The sequence below is a fragment of the Silurus meridionalis genome, chromosome 27 (assembly GCF_014805685.1).
Source record: "Silurus meridionalis isolate SWU-2019-XX chromosome 27, ASM1480568v1, whole genome shotgun sequence".
Lineage (NCBI taxonomy): Eukaryota > Metazoa > Chordata > Actinopteri > Siluriformes > Siluridae > Silurus > Silurus meridionalis.
Window position 1 is genome coordinate 12,275,779 of NC_060910.1, and position 18,921 is coordinate 12,294,699.

At 37.5% G+C, this 18,921-nt stretch overlaps 1 protein-coding gene across 2 annotated transcripts in view; it reads right to left on the minus strand.

Moving 5' to 3' along the window:
• parp8 (poly (ADP-ribose) polymerase family, member 8) overlaps positions 1-16,468 on the minus strand; it is a 53,003-nt gene extending 36,535 nt beyond the window's left edge. The window contains exons 1-2 of one of the 2 annotated variants that reach the window (XM_046841564.1): positions 15,296-16,468; positions 14,728-14,782 (exon numbers count right to left, since the gene is read on the minus strand). In XM_046841564.1, the coding sequence (XP_046697520.1) occupies positions 14,728-14,782; positions 15,296-15,380 (140 nt within the window). In that variant the 5' untranslated portion in view covers positions 15,381-16,468. The remainder of the gene's footprint in view (positions 1-14,727; positions 14,783-15,295) is intronic. The other variant, XM_046841565.1, reaches the window with a different exon arrangement.
• Positions 16,469-18,921: the final 2,453 nt, after the last annotated feature.

Below are 18,921 nucleotides of genomic sequence, written 5' to 3' on the forward strand. Positions count from 1 at the left end.
GAAGATGGAGAAGAGGTGGAGGTGTGTTTGGAGAGAAGGTAAATGAAAGTCAGTAGGAGTAAGACAGAGTACATGTGTGTGAATGAGAGGGGGGGCAGTGGAGTGGTGCGGTTGCAGGGAGAAGAGGTGGAGAAGGTGGAGGAGTTCAGGTACCTGGGGTCAACAGTTAAAAGTAATGGAGAGTGTGTTAGAGAAGTGAAGAAAAGAGTGCAGGCAGGGTGGAGTGGGTGGAGAAGAGTGGGAGGAGTGATTTGTGATAGAAGAGTATCTGCAAGAGTGAAAGGAAAAGTTTATAGGACTGTGGTGAGACCTGCGATGTTGTATGGATTAGAGACAGTGGCATTAAGTAAAAAACAGGAGGTGGAGCTGGAGGTAGTATAGCTTAAGAAGATATTTTAATTGGGAGTGATGACGATGGACAGGATAAGAAACAAGTTGATCAGAGGGACAGTGCATGTAGGAGGTTTTGGGGAAAAAGTGAGGGAGGCGAGATTGAGATGGTTTGGACATCTACAGAGGAGGGACATGGGATATATCGGTAGGAGAATGCTGAGGATGGAGCCACCAGGAAGGAGAAAAAGAGGAAGACCAAAGAAGAGATTCATGGATGTGGTGAAGAAAGACATGCATGTTGTTGGTTTGAAAGAGGCAGATCTAGAGGACAGAGTAGTAGGGAGATGGATAATCCGCTGTGGTGACCCCTAATGGGGTGTGTCCTCACAGTCAACTTCATAAGAATTTAGTTGTTCAATTTGTCTTCGTGCACCACTTAATGAATTTGAAATGAAGCAAACAAAATGTGACCAGAAAAGTGTAACTGTACCTTCACTTGCATCAACACATCTTTGGACTGCATATTGAGAACACCCATGAGCAACTACCAAAATGCAAATTCAACCCTAGGAATCAACTTCAGAATGTTGCACATCTGGCCAATAAATTACTCAAGTGTCTGATCACCTTTGAGCCTGTAAAAATAGAGGTACTATGAAAAAAATTGAATATTTTTAGTTAACACTAAAGTTCAATTTGCTTAATTTCAAATACACTATGGTGGTGGTGTAATGAAAGCATGTGAACACAGGCTTGGTTTTTCAAGAAGTATGAATTTAGATGTGGCTTTGGTACATATATAATTTCAAACCCTTCAAGAATGCTAAAAGCTAAAGAAAAAGAGCAGCAAGCGAAGCGAACAAGTAAATGATCAGACCGCAGGAATGTTCTACTTTACTATCAACTTTTAGCCAAAAGCAAAACAAACAGATGAACCATAATATGAGAAATATGTATAAACTCAAACCTAAACTATTTTGTTACTAACGATGAACAAACCCTCTATATTAAGTACAAGTGCTCACCAAGATGACATTTCCACTAAAGCTATATTTAGTTAATATACGCTAAAATGTTCATTCAATCTAGTGCTATTTCGAAAACATTTTGTCCACATCCTTTCCTTGCAGTGTGACACACCATTTATCAATTACACAGCACATGACTAAAGAATGACATTAAGCAGCATACATACATGCACACACACCTACAAACAAGCTGTCCTTTTACTACTACATCCAGCATGAAAAACAAACAAAAAACCCCAAATGATTTTTTCAAAGTGAAAAAAAAAAAAAAAAAAAAAAAAAAAAAAAATATATATATATATATATATATATATATTCCAAAGTTTGAAAACGTAGGTTTCATTTAATGAAGAGAAAAAATCTATTTAGCAAAAAATCCTGAATGAAATCACTGTATAGACAGTTCTGAATAGAGAGGTATACTTGGCAACAGTAAACAAGACACCACATGCAAAGTAATAAAATAAAAACATTTCAACATCAGTACCTATTAAAAGAAATCCAATTTTCTGAACACATTCACTTTTTTCCACTGAGGTTCTAAAATGGTCTAATATTATTATATTATATCTTTATGAGAATATCCAATATTATTATAATATTATTATAATAAGTTGACCTGATGTGGTTTAAAGTTTGTTATTCTACATATTTCACAGCGACACATCATCTGTATTACTAGCTTATAGTTATTAAATTCGTGGGATGTTCAGAAGACAAGTTAGTTCCTGTTATCACTTATGCTACAGCAATAATAATTAGTTTATTCTTAAACATCATATCTCTTTTTTACTCTAAAAATGCAGAAATGAAAAGTGCAAATTCTGAAGGTTTTTTGATGCTAAAACTCTGTGGCAGTAAAAAAAAAAAAAAGAATATATATATATATACTCATCAATAATGATATTTTTTACATGGTAAAAGAAGAAAGGTTACAATGGTTTTAGGTTTTATTTATATATATATATATATATATATATATATATATATATATATATATATATATATATATATATATATAAAACTCATCAATAATTATAGTTTTTACTTTGTTAAAGAACAAAGGTTACAGTTTTTAATATATTAGACTTATTTAAGTAAAGCATCCACCATACAAATCCTTTTTTAATGAGTTGTTATTATACTGACAATAGCACCATTAGATGATTCAATAATGCTTTACCTTCTAACCAATCAGATTTAAGAATTCAACAGATAAATAAAAAGCTAGTTTTAAGAATGTGTAAATGAAATTTAGCTGAGAAAATATTTCAGCATTTCATATCTGTGAATTTCTTTTTAAAGTACATGAAGTACATGTAGATTGGTTAGATGGTTGCTTATGGAATGCAGATGTGCCACCATGAACACTCAGAGTCTTGGAGATGGTTTTGTCCTGCTGTTGAACGGCGTATGTGACTGAAAACTAAAGCACAAAACATTGAAGTCCGGAGGTGTGAAACTCACAGTAAATGTGTCAAAACAACAGTGTGGAAATGTAGTTGTTTGGCTGGTTGGTTGCATATATATATATATATATATATATATATATATATATATATATATATAGTTGTATCTAAATGTATCTAAACATACCTACATTATTTATCCAGCAGCAAAAATATCTTTTGAAGCAAAACAATTATTTATATAATTAATTATATTAAATCATGTTCAATCTCGAACTGGCTTGATTAAGTCTTGTCACCTGCTCTGTCTCACAGATCCATGCTGAAAAGGTTGTGTTTCACCAATAGTGTTTCATTAGGGAGTTTTGAGAGTTGTGAAAGTGTTGTACACACCCATCACATCGCAGCATAATTATGAGGTGTGCTAAGATCCTATTCCTGGAGCCCTGTTCTCAGCTCCAGTTTTCTGTGGAAGCCATAAAGCATGGCCCTGAGGCGTCCCACGGATCATAACCACGACCGAAATTGGACTTGATGAAATTAGCGCTCAGTAAGAACCCATAAAAAAGCATTGATGAAATATGCGCCGTAGTCAGTGATGCTTCCCCTGAGCCCGGCAAGCAAGTCAGAACGAACCGGACCTGCGCTGTGGCGTTTAACTGTTTTTATATTATTGTCGGTAGGAATTGTGTCTGTACCTACAGTATGTTGTGCTTGTTTAAACTTTGCTAGGAGAGCAAAAAGAAAGCCCTGTAAACAAAAACAAATATATAGAGAAGAAACACTGTGTCAGGTTCGAGAGTTCAGGAGGTCTGGTTAAGCTGATTACCAACCTAAAGAAAAGCAGTTTCTGGTCCACTGGAAAACTAATTCTAAGGTTTGCCTCAAGAGATGTTTAAAGCTAGTCGGGGTGTGGGTGCTTAGACTCAGAGCCTCTATATAACAACAAATATAATTTGCTTCTGCTCTACAATTTAGGAGGAATTTCTTCCAACTCAAAAACAACTCAATCTTGGTGTCACATGTCCAGTACAGTGAAAGATCTTACTGAAATAAAACACCAACATTAACAAGCTATTGAAAAATGCTAAAAGACAAGGGACCAAAAGAAAAGTAAATTAGCATAGATGTGATTGCTTTAAAAGCAAACAGCTCCATTTTTTCCATCTCCAAAGAGATGACAGCCCCTGCATGTTTTTTATTGGCTCATGAGACCAAGGGTTAAGAATTCACAGGTCAAATTTACCTAAACGTCAGTGCAAAGTGAAAGTAAACACTATCAGACACTATCATGTTTCATATGCCATGCCATTTCCCCTAAAGTCTATCGTATTTTCAAACCAGATATGAAAAAGCAGAACACAGTCAATCTTTACTTTTACTGTCACAAAAGGCCAAACATCATCAGAGATAATCGCACTTTCTTTCTCTAGCCATAGATCGGTGTTGGGACCGGACTAATGCCGTTATTTTTCCGAGGTCGTTCCCAAGCAACATCAAGCGTTAGTGTTTACAAGACACTAGAGCTGGGAAGATTGATTGGACTTTGTCAGAAACACAAATCCTCCATACATTATTTATTAGCGAACGAATCGCTGCTTTAGTATTTATCATTCATATTTCACCAACAGAAACCAAGTACAATTCCCGTAAAAATGTTAAGTAGCACAACTACAGCAAAAAAATTTTAAAAAATTGAGTGCAGCAGGAAGTATATCACTTCCTCTTACACACCACAGTGTTTTCATAGACAGCCCTCCATCAGCTTCCTGATTATAATGCATGGCACTACCTCTCTGAATAACTTTGACATTTAAAGACCTAGTTCACTCACTGACACATGACCGTGAGCTCCTGCTTCAATTCCAGACCCTGATTTGCAATTCGGGTTCAATTTTCCATTTTCTGACACTGAACGATTCCATTTCTGCACATGTGTAATGCTGAAAACAACTGTATGCATTAAGTGATTAGCAAATCTGATTTTATTTCACCATAATCATGACGTAAACTATGTTTCAGTGCTTTCGCAATGAGATTAAAAAAAAATTTCAGAGCAGAGCTGTAACGTGACAATTTGTTGTCGTGACTTTTAGCAGTCTATGAGCTCTATATTGGGCATGATGGAGTCCGAGTTTTGATATTGGGCTAGTTTTACTTGCCTGTTGTGTTGCCTTAATGCTGCAGCCTTGGCAACCCACCCCCAGTAGCTGCCGGTGCTCATTTTGTGTTCATTCGTCATTTTAAATTTGGCTGACTGAAGAGGTCGTGCCACAGAGGACACAGGACTGAATTCAATTCAGCATTTATCTAAAGCGCGCTACAATGCAGCGAGGTGCAATACTATGGTTAATATGGGTAACGCCTTCAAGCAATGGACATCCGTGAAATTGCAAACAAAAGATATCACTTGGTATTACTTACTAATGAGAATTTCTATTTCATTTTTGTCTTACCAACTCTGTTACTGTGTCCATAGGAAATAAAAGAAATGATTTCCAGCCAGTATATTTTCTTTTTAAAAGGAGGCTGTCTGGGACTGTTCCAGCAGAGAGTGAAAAACTGTTATAAATTCTCTAACATGTCCAATTTCCTGCATAGCACTGTACCGACTATCTAGAATTTATGCTCTTTTAATGACAATCGGAAATCATGCTTTCTGCTTAATAAGTAACATTCCAGGCAATCTAAGTATTATATTGTAAGTGATTTGGATGTCAATAAAGAGAAAAAGTTTTCTTGCTGTCCTCAGGTTACTTGCTACTTAATGGCAACCCACAAAATCTTCTGAAGTTCACTAAACATCAACAAAACCATCAGGTAAACATCTGAAAAGAAAAAAGATATATATATTTGTATGTGTATATATATATATATATATATATATATATATATATATATATATATACACATGTGTGTGTGTGTGTGTGTGTGTGCATGTATATGTATTTGTGAATAGATGAAATATGAATTAGATGTAGTATTGTATCATGTATAAACAAGCAATGGCCATTGATTTTGGCAAACAAGCAATTGGCCCTAAATTTGCTGTATGTATTAAATACAGAAAATCACTGAAAGTGTTTATACTGGAAAAAAGATTAGTGCTGTTATTATAATACTGTTATATCACTACAGGGGGGTGTCAATAATTTTAAATCTATACACCACATCATATTATGCACAGGTCAAATAAAATCAGACATCGTTTTCAGCTTGAAATATTACTCACTTTATGTGTTTTTTTTTAACTTGTTTTCATGAAAGGTGCCGATACTTCTGAAGCTGACTGCATATCCTTGCAATATAAAGCAGTAATTATACAGGGCTTAGATTTCACATCTTTCACATATTTTTAATACTCACTTTCCGTTCTTGCGAAACAAACCCGACTAATGTGTCATTAAAAAGGCAGGCAAATATATGAAGTGTAGCGTGTGATGGAGAAAACACTCGAATCTTTCAATTCATTTATTCCACCATCACATCCACTATCAGTAAACAAAATGTTACTGGTGAATAAGGCCATCTTTCAGCCTACAGACCTGCAGAGAATGCAGTCTAGGTGTAGCCCTAATTAAAGCAGACTAGCTACTACAGGCCACTACGCATATTCGGACTTATCTGCACCGGTGCTGCTGGAGCAAACATATAGTGATTTCCTGGACACCTCTATTTTTAATTAATATTTAACAAGGTATTTATCTGAAAATTTGCATGACCACAGGGAAAGAAGCAATATTAGACAGCTCATTTAATGCGTGATGGCTCAAGAGGAATTCATCTTCATCTAACTGACTTTAACCTGACCCATTATCATTTCAACTGAGTGCAGGACATAACCAGGCCCCTGGCCACATCACCAATGTGAGAGACAGAGACAGCTTGCAAAAAGCAGGAAATGACTAACACCTAATCTCTTTTGAACACAGACTGAACAAAAAACTCAAACTATTGGTAAATTCTGCAGAAAGGCAGATAGATATAAAAGTATGCACACATCATATCAAGCATCATTATGAAGAACAAATCTGGTCTCGGGACTCAGAACATGGTTTATCATGCAAGATGGATTAGTATTTCCAAAATACTAAATCTTTTAGATTTTAACAGAGTAAAAGACTCTAGAGTTCACACGAAACGCTGCAAAAAGAATCATTAAAGTAGCAGCAGTACTGTAGGAGAAAGAATCTTATTCATGAGAGCAGTCTGAGGACAATGGACAGACTGGTTTAAGCTTTCTTCCTGTGATCTACAGTAACTTAAATAGTCACTCTGTGCAAATATAGTGAACAGAAAAGCACCCCAGAATGCACAAAATGACAAAACTTGAGGCGGAATCGGGTGAATTATAGTATTGTATCACCTCTTTGTGTGAACCAACAACAGGAACATGAGGCTACAATAGGATTTTTACCTTTATTAATATAACAAATAAAAAACTGCAGTCTAAGTAATTGTTTGACTCTCAGGGTCTTTACAGTATGATGGTTTCCTAGTCACAGCGTATGACCAGAATTCTTCAGTCCAAAGACACCATCTTCAAAACCAGCACAGAGCCAAGTATTGTACAAGTTTAAAATACACAATAAAATATAGATGACACTTAAAGGGACATCTCAGGGAAGTGAAGCTTCAGGTAGGTACATTAATAAGTTCCTAGTCCTGGTAGAGCCTATATACACAGTGCTAGCAGAACGTATTTGCAATTGTGTACATATAAACTCAAAGAATCTCAGGAACCCTGTTAGTTCATGTGTAGTCATTTGTGATTTTTACCCAATTTAGTCGTGGCTGATTCCCAGCTATCAGTCTAGTTAGCACATGCCTCCTCCATAACACGAGTAGCCAGCTGGCACATGCTTTTGGATGGCTGTTCATGCAGCGTTATAGGGCAGCTGACTGCAGAGCACAAATTGCCCTTTTTTTTTTATAAATTAGCTATCAGACGTTGCTCTGTTTATCAGCCAGGAGAAAAAGCCCATCTTTTCCACCCAAAGAGCAGAGATAATTATACCCAGTAGGATGTCAATGGAATCTAGTCTCTTGAGCGACTGTGCTTTAGATTTAGATGCCAAAATAACCAGAAACCAACAAACAAAATTAACTAGCAAACTATTCTCATATATATATAAGTTTTTAATGCTCTAATCAACATGGGCATGGACAAATATAGATGCTTTATGCAAATGTACGCTTAGTATTAATGAAACCATACTAAGCATAGAACATTCACTAAATATACTTGTAAATGTTTTAAAGTAATTATGGTGTTTTAAATAACGTAAATATTCAGGACACTAAAAGTCACTTTTGCTATGTTTCCACACGGACGGTTTTAATTGCCAGATGTGTGCATCATTGCAGATTTTGGTGCTTGATTTGATACATCAGTAATATATATATATTATAACATGTATAATTTGTTTCGGAACTCGTGAAGAGTGTTAAAACTGACGAGTACTGAACAAGTATTTTTTATATGCAGAACTGTACTGTATACGGGATAAAGAAAATGCATAAAACTTTCTTAAAATGTAAAGTTTTACTTAGCAAATTGTTTTTTGGCAGGCTTACAAAGGAATCCTGTAATCAGATACTACATATACAATAACGTTTAACTTCCCTTTAAAGTGGGTGCAAAGATTCACACTGTTTTCTCTTCAAATCTTGTTTTGCCCCTCAGTAAAAAAAACATTTCGCTATCCTTTCCAGGTTTCTTGATAGCATGTTTAACCACCTACGATTTAGGCTTAAAATGAACAGAAAGCACAAAAGAGAACACTCTGGACTGCACTGTTCACTGGTCTCTTTTACTGCGAGACTGTAGCGTTACGAGTTTCATCGCGAGAGTCGGTGTCCGAGCATGCGACGAGTGAATGCGATTTCGTTGCTGCCTATTCAAGTTGCAAATCTAAAGTCATTGTAGTATTAAAAATGTGTCTGAAACATGAACAGACATTTAGGGAGGATGGAGAGTCAAGAATAATCCTCCACATCCACCCACACACACACATGCACAATTCCCACTACTCTTGTCCTCATGTTCACACACCCCCATTCATAAGCATGCAATCTGTTCAAACTTTAATGAAACACATTATTCCTGGAAGAATCATGATTTATGCAATATATATTATATATCCACACACATGCATATATACAGACGGTACACTTTTTCAATAATATACTGTACATGTACAGGTTTGATCACACAGTGCATTTTGTGTGTTTTGTATTTTGTGGTTTTTGTAATTTGGGTTTTTTAAATATTGATTGTGTAAATTTAACTCTCTGCAGGAACCAAATGTTCATTAGCTGTATTAGTTCAAGTAATTCAAATATCACTTATATAACAAAACAATTGCAAAGAAATGTATTGTTCATTTAAATAAAAAAATTCCTATATGGACACAGCATTCCATAATTTGACTATTGCTTGTCTTTGCATTTTTTATGTGACTGATGTAAACAGCATTTCCTTGTCATCAGTGTTGGGGGTAACGTGTTACAAGTAACGTGGTTTACGTAATAATATTACTTTTCTGGAGTAACAAGTAAAGTAGCGCGTTACTTTATAAATTTACACATTAATATATGAGTTACTTTTTTTTTTAAGTAATGCGAGTTACTTTTCAGTTAAATTATTTTGCAGAAAAAAATAAATAGTGAATTAAAATGAACGTAGTCACATAGAATCGTGCACTCATACGTGCGAGCAGCGGGAACAGAAGCTGGTCAAAAGCGGAGATGGCAAACCAGAGAATTACATTACTGTGATGGAAGTATTCTTATTATTTTGAAATAGTCGAGGAAAAGGAGAAAGGATTAATGGTTAAGTGTAGATTATATGTTGGTGAAAAGCTCTTGTCAACTGCAAAAAATACCACTTCAAAAAAAAAAACATCTGCATGCACAAGCACAGCACTACAGATGTGTGTGTGTGTGTGTGTGTGTGTGTGTGTGTGTGTGTGTGTGTGTGTGTGTGTATATTGTTGAATATATGGAAATGGAGACAGAAATATAGAAAACTTTTGCCGACTCTCCACCACTCAGATCTACTGACTGCTCAGAATAAAAGTTTTCCGTGGGAGACACATGTACGATGCCATCACAGCGGAGACAGAGAGCAAATTCACAGCTCATTTGCTCTTTGTGGGAAAATAAACTGCCACGGTCACTGATAATAGCGCAAACTTTGTATGTAATGTTTTAAGCTGATGATGAAGCAGAGAATGATGTAGACGAGGACGAGGTCATATTTACAGAATTGTTTTATGAGATGACAGCGAAAGGTATGTTCTCCCTCCACATCACCGGTGTTCAGCTCACACATGTCTTTTGCCCTAATATAACTTATTTCTTAATGCCAATTATCTATATTACACCTGTTACACCTGTAAGGCGTGAAAGAGATACAAGTAACGCAAAAGTAACCCAAAAGTAATATAACGCGTTACTTTCCATAAAAAGTAACTAAGTAACGTAATTAGTTACTTTTTTGGGGAGTAACTCAATATTGTAACGCGTTACTTTTAAAAGTAACGTTGCACAACACTGCTTGTCATGTCGGGTTTTTTTTTTTTCCCCATAAAGTTAAGACCCCCTTTTCCAAGTTACATACAAAAAAAGCAGTTTTGTATTAATTCCGATAAAAAATTGGAGATCAATTTATTGTTGCTATATGGCAACACAATGCAATAAAGGGTTAAGACCTGTTACAGGCTAAATAAGGCACAATATCCCCCATGTAATCTCTTAAAATCCAAATCTTTTTTCTTCCCCAGTAGAGGATGAACTAACTGTTCCTTACTAAGGCAAATCTTTAAGAGTGGAGAAGCCAGAGGCAGAGTTCCAGCTCATAAAGCTGAATTCATATGTAATATAATTATTATACACTTTGATAAGGTGAAAGGAATATGTGACCAGGTGAATTTAAAGAATTGTTTTCACACTGGAATTATTTTTTCCCCATGTAAATCAACCATGGGAAGAATTTTTATTTATTTATAAAATAACATTTAATGCTAACATCTAACAGCATCTGTCTCATAGGCTGCTTTAGCCATTTGAGTCATGTTCCTCTACGGTGTTTCAGCATTCATTCAAATATGACTATCGAGTTGTTTATAGCAGTGATTCTCAGCAGTGGGGTTTGTGAAGCATATCCGGGAAGTCCGTGATTCTTTTTATTAGTTACAAAAAAATCATTAGCAAACTTCTATTCATTATACAGTTATTAGTTTGACTGGTATCTTCCATCAAATGATTTTCATCGACATTTTAGTAACACATCAGCCTATACATCATGTGAAAGGAAAGTTTTACAGCACTGATGAATAGACAAACACTTATTGTACATGTTCAAAAATATATTTTCATGAAATAAATGTATAAATATAAGGCGGTCATCAGAGTTTATTTAATCTCCGTCTACAAAACGTTAACGATGCCCTGCATTATAGTACACTAACTGGACATTTCGAGTTACTGCAGGTAACCCACAGGTTACACCGAATCGGCTGCATTTATCGGAATAAGAATGTATAAGAAATGTGTATTTTTTTTAGATAGAACAAACCTTCAGGAATCTACATGCAATATTATCTTATATGGGAAATTTCCTCAAACTGCACATCACTGCAAATAGAAAGGTGCTTTCCCAAGAGAAGAATGGTTAATGATTGCTTAAGGCCAACTGTACATGCCTAAAAAAAAGGATGTTAAGAGGCAAGCCTTGTTCTCTTTTTTTCGTGTTGGGTTTTTTTTAGGATCTTGGAATCTCTCCCCTTGAAAATCAAGACTACACTATAATGCAGTCTCGTCTCCTCACAGACTGGAGCGGTGCACCCAAATAAATAAATACAGCCATGAGCACACATAATGCATGTATTAACCATGGGCATGGGCGGCACCGATGAAAGTTAATCTATGCTGAGTGTTTCCCACACTCAAACAATTAGGCTGATTCTAAATCTATAACAAGAGGAGCCACATGTGCTGCCAACCCAACACAAAGCGGTTGCTATGAAACCACATGGGCAGACTGAACCAACAGACTGCAGGGTATTTTCCAAAGTGACATGCATCATTAGACAGAGGGAAAGACTCTGGATCAGGTTTTACCTGACAGCCAAAGTGTACTTGTTACCCAGAAAGAAAAAAAACATCCATACCTTGCAGACCGTCCCAAGATTTATCAATAACTAATGAATATTTTTTTTGTTTTGTTTAGTTTTTGATCATGTTTAATTATACGTATAAATAAAGGGCTACGTCAAACTACTCAGCTTTTTTGTTAATCCTCTAATAGTATGTATATATGTATATCAGTTGTAGTACATTAGCATTGTAAAGCTACATTCTTGTCTCAATAAAGTAGGAAGACCCGTATAGAAGATGCATACAAACAGAGAAATGTTAGAAACTAGATATATAAATCTACATACTGTAAACTCTAAATCGCTAAACTCTAAATGTTGTACCTCTTGCTAGCTGAAAAACGTGTGGCACTAGTGATACATTTGTTTGTGATATATTTTCATGTTCGTGATAAAATGTGGTTTTCAATTCTTCTCACGTTTTTTTCCCCCTTATAACTGCATGCTATCACTAGAATACCTTTGATCATATAGTATAGTGACTGATCTTTTTAGAAAAATGGTTAATAGTGATAGGACATAGAGAGCAATTGTGATCAAAAATCGGTCTTTTCATAGAAATTGTAATCAATCACTGATCACCATTGAGCTGAAAAGACCAATTACTGAACACTATTGTTCTCTATGACCAATCACTGATCACCATTGCGCTGAAAAGACCAATTACTGAACACTATTGTTCTCTATGACCAATCACTGATCACCATTGCGCTGAAAAGACCAATTACTGAACACTATTGTTCTCTATGACCAATCACTGATTACCACTGCTCTCCATGACCAATCTGTGATTACAATTTATCTGAAAAAAACAGAGATTGGTCATGGAGAGCAATAGTATTCAATGATTGGTCGTTTCAGAGAAAATGTAATCAGTGATTATTCATGGAGAACAATGGTGATCAGTGATTAGTCTTTACAGAACAATGGTGATCAGTGATTAGTCTTTACAGAACAATGGTGATCAGTGATTAGTTATGGTGAACAATGATGGTCAGTAATTGTTTTTTTCAGAGCAATGGTCATCAGTGATTAGTCATGGTAAACAATGGTCATCAGTAATTGGTCTTTTCAGAGCAATAGGGATCAGTGATTAGTCATGGTGAACACTGGTGATCAGTGGTTGGTCATTGTGAGTAATGGTAATCATTGATTGGTCTTTTCCGAGCAATGGTGATCAGTGATCGTTAATAGCCTGCTGAACCAGAGTTGAAAAGATTGTCACTGCAAATTGAAAAACATCAGGGAATGTCCAAGATTTTCCAGTCCAGCTTAGTTTAAAAGGAGCAATAAATAAATAAATAAATAAATAAATAAATAAATCCAGTGCTCTGAGGTTGTCCATAAGAGACAGAAGAGAGTGCAAAAGTGCACACCACTAACCAAATAAAGAACACGAGGTCAGGCACAGAAGTCGACTAAGACGTTCATGCTATACAGAGTTTCATTACAATGTAGGTACAAGTAAATGTTTATATTGGCTAAGATACATACATTTAAACTACAGCAGCAAAATATCTGGTCTGTTTTACAAAGATTTATAAATATATAAATATATTTGCGACATAGATCTTCTCTAGTAACTGCCTTTTTTATCCCCTAAACAGTATTTGTGTTATAATATTCAGACTAACGGTATATTCATGCGTTTTTGATGTTGCTTGGCCATCAATATGCTTCACATATGACCTAGGGTTCACTTCTGAGCTTGGATTACTGTATACAGGAATTTCACATATTCTCCTGGTATCCATGTGGGTTTCCTCTGGAGTGTCAAGATTTCTCCAACTTCCGAAAACATTCCGGTAGTTACTGCTGATAGTACTAAACATACTCTAAATTGGCGCTGGTGTAAATGAGTCTGGTGTGAATTAGTGTGTGTTTGACTGGCATCCAAGGTATGGTGTTTTTCCACCTGACGCTCAGCATTCCCAGAGTAGGATCCCAAGTTAAAGCATTTGGAATGAATTTCCTTTGTGTGTGTGCATGCACAGTATGTGTGTGTAGATAATAGAGATACACCGACCAGGCATAACCTGCCTAATATTGTGTCAATACCCCTTTTGCTGCCAAAACAGTCCTGACACGTCAAGCATTAACAGCATTAACTTCTTCTATGGAAGACCAGGACCCTGTCGCCGGTTCACCACTGTCCCTTCCTTGAAGCAATTTTATAGACACTGCAGATTGGGAACATCCCACAAGAGCTGCAGTTTTGGAGATGCTCCGACCCAGTCGTCTACTTTCTTTCGGCTTCTCCCATTAGGGGTCGCCAAAGCGGATCTTCCGCATGTTTGATTTGGCATGTTTTTACGCTGGATGCCCTTCCTAACGCAACCCTCCCCATTTATCCGGGCTTGGGACCGGCACTAAGAGTGGCTGGGGTTGGTTCCCTGACCGGGGATCGAACCCGGGCCACCGTATCCTAACCACTAGACCACCAGGGAACCTTGCTCCGACCCAGTCGTCTAGCCGTCACAATTTGGCTCACCCATTTTTCCTGCTTCTAACACGTCAACTTTGAGGACAAACTGTTCACATGCTGCCTAATAAATTCCACCCATTAGCAGGTGCCATGATGAAGAGATAATCAGTGTTATTCACTTCACCGCTCATAATGTTCTAATGTCATAATGTGTATTTGTGCTTCAATCTTTCTTAGAAGAAAGGTTCAGATGTTGTTAAATGAGAAGGTGGTGCTCCATGTGTTTGTGAAGAAGCTGCAGAAGGTGAAGGAGCCATGCAGCACATTTGGTGTAAAGATGCGAAACTGGAAATACAGTGACTGTAATTTACCTTTTCGATCCTTTGGAGTAGGTGAACGTGAAGGTGGCGTCAGTGAATCGGAAATCTGGAAAAAAGAAAGAAAGAAAGAAAGAAAGAAAGAAAGAAAGAAAGAAAGAAAGAAAGAAAGAAAGAAGGAAAACAAACAGGTCAATGTGAAATCTCACATCTTATGGAAATATACGGGTCTATAAATGCACACAGACTGGAAGGTCCCTCTCAACAAGTGTAGTCTCCATGGCAACATGGCGAGGGGTTTCCGCTGTCATCGGATATTAAGGAAGCGAGTGGAGATCTCACCTAATTCATATTTACACAGCATACTCCTGCCTGTTTACCCGGGACACGGAGACATTTAGACACAAATCGCTTTTATTTTAGTCTTTAAGCGCATTATAGGACCACCTTGAACATGAGGACGGTGAGGTGTACCTATGCCTCGTTATGATCGTTTGATCGCAGCCTTCTAGCTGCACGGATATGGTCATAAATAACAGGCTGAGGTTGTGTGTAGAAGGTGTGAAAGCTGCAGGTCAGTGTGTATGTACTGGTTTGGGTGGACAAATAGTGGAAAACTCACCCGAGAAAAGGCAGCCCTTCTCCGCCTGGCACCTCTGTACAACGATGTCGACGTCTTTTTGAATCCTCTCTTGCCTTGAACACATCCCCTTCACACTCCAAAACCCTCCAGCGGAACGGCCTTTTCTTTTTCCTTTTCGTTTTCCTCCACCTTGGTCTGTGTTTCTTCTTCCTTCTCTTCCCCTCCCTACCTTCTCAGTCACGACGGGTAGACAGTCAGAGCTGCCCCAGGTGTCACACTAACCGCTCCGCTTTCACTCCAGCGCTCACACACTCTCACACACACTCATTCCGAAATGAAATAAACGCGTCGAAAAGCATTCACAGTGAAGAGAGAGAGAGAGAGAGAGAGAGAGAGAGAGAGAGAGAATAAGCGCGGCGCAGTGTCGCGACTGAGAGCGCGGAGGATGTCAGTGTAACGGCGGAAGCATCGCTGCTGCTGCTGCCGCTCTTCAACGCGCAAACCCTCAGTAATATGGCGATTCGGAGCCCTTAAAGTGAAACTACCGCAAAAAGAATAATAAAATAAAAAATAAAAAATACACACGATAATAAACAATCCAAACAAACAACCATCAAACCAAACGCCCGACCGACCGACCGACCGAGTCAGGATCAAATCCAACCCGGTGATGATGTCATGGTCGCGTCCTTCTTCCTGCGCATGGTTGATTCCCTCACCAGAAAAAAAAAAAGCTCCAGTCTTAAGACGACACAATACTGACTTACCATGTTGTGACGTAGAAAAAAAGAGGAGGGGCAAGCTACTAAAAAATGCAGCTAAATCAGCAAAACTTTGCAATTGTTCTATACAATAATGTGCATATAATAGGACTCTTTTACGAATGGTATCAAAACGTTTACAAGAAAGTACAGCGCTCTCTCTGCGTTATGTCCTGGAAATCTTCTTTTTTTGAAGCCCTTTTTTGCTATTCGAGCTGGATCTCCACAACGGTGTCAAAACGGGGATCTCGTAGTCTTCCAGCGATGTTCTTCCACTCTTTATGCGAGCGTGCTACTCGAAACACCTCGAATGACTCATCGTGGCATCGCCACTAACTTGCAGAATCATGTCAGATGTCTTTCTAGCAGATATGCCAAGTTTTACACATTTTTGCATGTTTGCTAGTTGTTCTAACTTGCTGTCTAGATGGCAATGCACAGAGGTGGGATTTAATGAATATAAAATCCTTTGTTACTGTACTTAAGTAGATTTTTCTTTTTTACTTTCACTCATTGTATTTGTTACACAAATATCTGTATTTTCTACTTCTTAAATTTTCAATCCAGCCTCGTTACTTTATTCTATTTGGTGACATGATCAATATTTTTTTCTTTTTATCGCGCACCGTTTTTAGCCCATCAACCTATTTCTTGTGATTGCGTGGCTTTTTCATTTCCTGGCTATCACGCACCACAGACTAGGCTAGTTTACGAAGCTAACAACGAGCAAGAAGACAACAAGAAGTCTGGGGTTAACATGGATGAGACTGAGGGAGTCAGCGATGTAAACATGACTGAGAACAGAGACATTCCTGATCATCTTTTATCTGCTTGTGTTCTATATAGGTAACAAAATTAGATATTCTTTTGTATTAATATATTAATATGATGTGAGGTTCAGTTACCAGCATGTTACCAGTCACCAGTCCAGTAAATTTTTTCCTAAAGTACATATCAAAGCTAATACTTTTTTACTTTAACCTGAGTGAAAAAATGGAGTCATTAATTCAACTTTTACCAAAGTCACTTTTCTGAGAAAAGGGTGTGTACTTTTACTATCTCTGGTAATGCACATGGTCAGAATAGCACCAGCTGCACAGCTCCTGATGTACACAGGCCGATGTCTTTAGTCACACTGTCTTATGAAAGTCGGTGCTCCATGTGACTTTGCGTGCAGCCTTGTCCTGCCATCTGTTGGTGTGATACAAAAATAGTCCTGAAACGTTTTTAACCACCTAATACATATTTTTTGATTAATTTACATATAGAATAAAAATGTAACTCAGCTCATGATAATGCAGAAATCAGTGCAAGCTTCATTTATCTACAGCAACTGAAACAAAATTCCCAGAGGGTGAAGTGGTCATCTTTCATTAATATGCAAAAGTCAATAAAATCAATCCGTGTGACCCGGTACCAAATGATCCACAGGCTGGTTCCGATCTATGGCCCGGTGGTTGGCGAGCTAATGAGTAATCTCAGACTAAGGGTGACGACTGCCACCCCAGATGGAAACATGACCACTCCAGATAGATATTATTTTTAGATATGTATACAGGATCGTGTTTAATTTCTAAGGCGATTCTGGCAAAAAGAATTTGGTGAAATATGAGAATCCAATCCTGCAACTGATAACAAATATAGAATTGTAAGCACAACAGAAAGTAGGGTCACAATGTTTTGATGAAAGCGTATTATGTTAGTGTGGGAGTGGTGTAGAAATGCACATTGGATTGTGGAGTGTGGGAGTGGTGTAGAAATACACACTGGCCACAATCAATTTCCAAAACCCTTCCAAAACCCTTAGTTTCCAAAACCTCTTCTTAGTCATGCTTGTCCTCATGTGCACCCATGTACTTCTTGTAGTTCTGATAGTGTTGCTGGTCTCCAGGTGGTGCTGGGACTCCCTGGTTTTCTTCCCCCCTGGTGGGTGTGTGTGTGTGTGTGTGTGTGTGTGTGTGTGTGTGTGTGTGTGTGTGTGTGTGTGTGTGTGTCTATATATACTGTTATAGTGATGTTTTGAGGATGTAGACATCACATGTCCGTAACCCTCTGAAATGTCCTTGAAATTGTTACAGTTGTATTTTGTTGTAATTGTGGCCAAAATATTGTGCATATATTCCGTAGTCAGGTGTTACAAAAAGACTTTAATTTCCACATATCCGTTTTTACTATTCACTAGCATTCAGTATGCTGAATGACTATTTGGTGATGATTATCGTTGTTATTGTTACTAGTAGTATTACTATTTGATTACAAATGATACAAAACTTGTCTCCTATAGAGTAATTCAAGAGGACCATTGTTTATAATCTCTATATCCTACCATTTAAAACACAGAAGAATGAGTCAAGGATGAATGCTTCAGCCTTGGCTTATTAACAGGCTACTGTATATTTTGGATTTTGTCCAAGAAGACACCAGCTCACCAGCTGTGCTCCAAAGCAGCTTCAGTCAGCAGTTGAACATGACCCATCCTCTTATGTGACACAAGAGTTAATCCTGATTGCAACCGTTTCATGAATGAAAGCAAACCATATTCTGAGTTTGAATTTATTTCCTTTTTATCTCAGCCCTTTTTCTCAATGAGCTGCTGATCATGAATCAAAGGAATTATTAGCAAACGGTGCACTCGTCATATCCGACGAGTCGCCAGCAATTATTTTAATGCACTAAGGCATGCTGCACCGTTCTACTTCCGAGCCCACAGCCGAGAGCCAGCCGTGGGCCCGCTTGGAAAGGCGCACAAAGAGTGAAATCTGTCGACACAGTTCTGTTGGAAACGCTGGTTGTAAAAACATGCTGAGGTAAGTATGAGCATGCAGCGAGGGGCACTGTAAGTGTAGCTGACTGAGAGAGAGAAATTCCCGCACCATTGAGTTGACTGCTTGCTGAAGTCGGCTC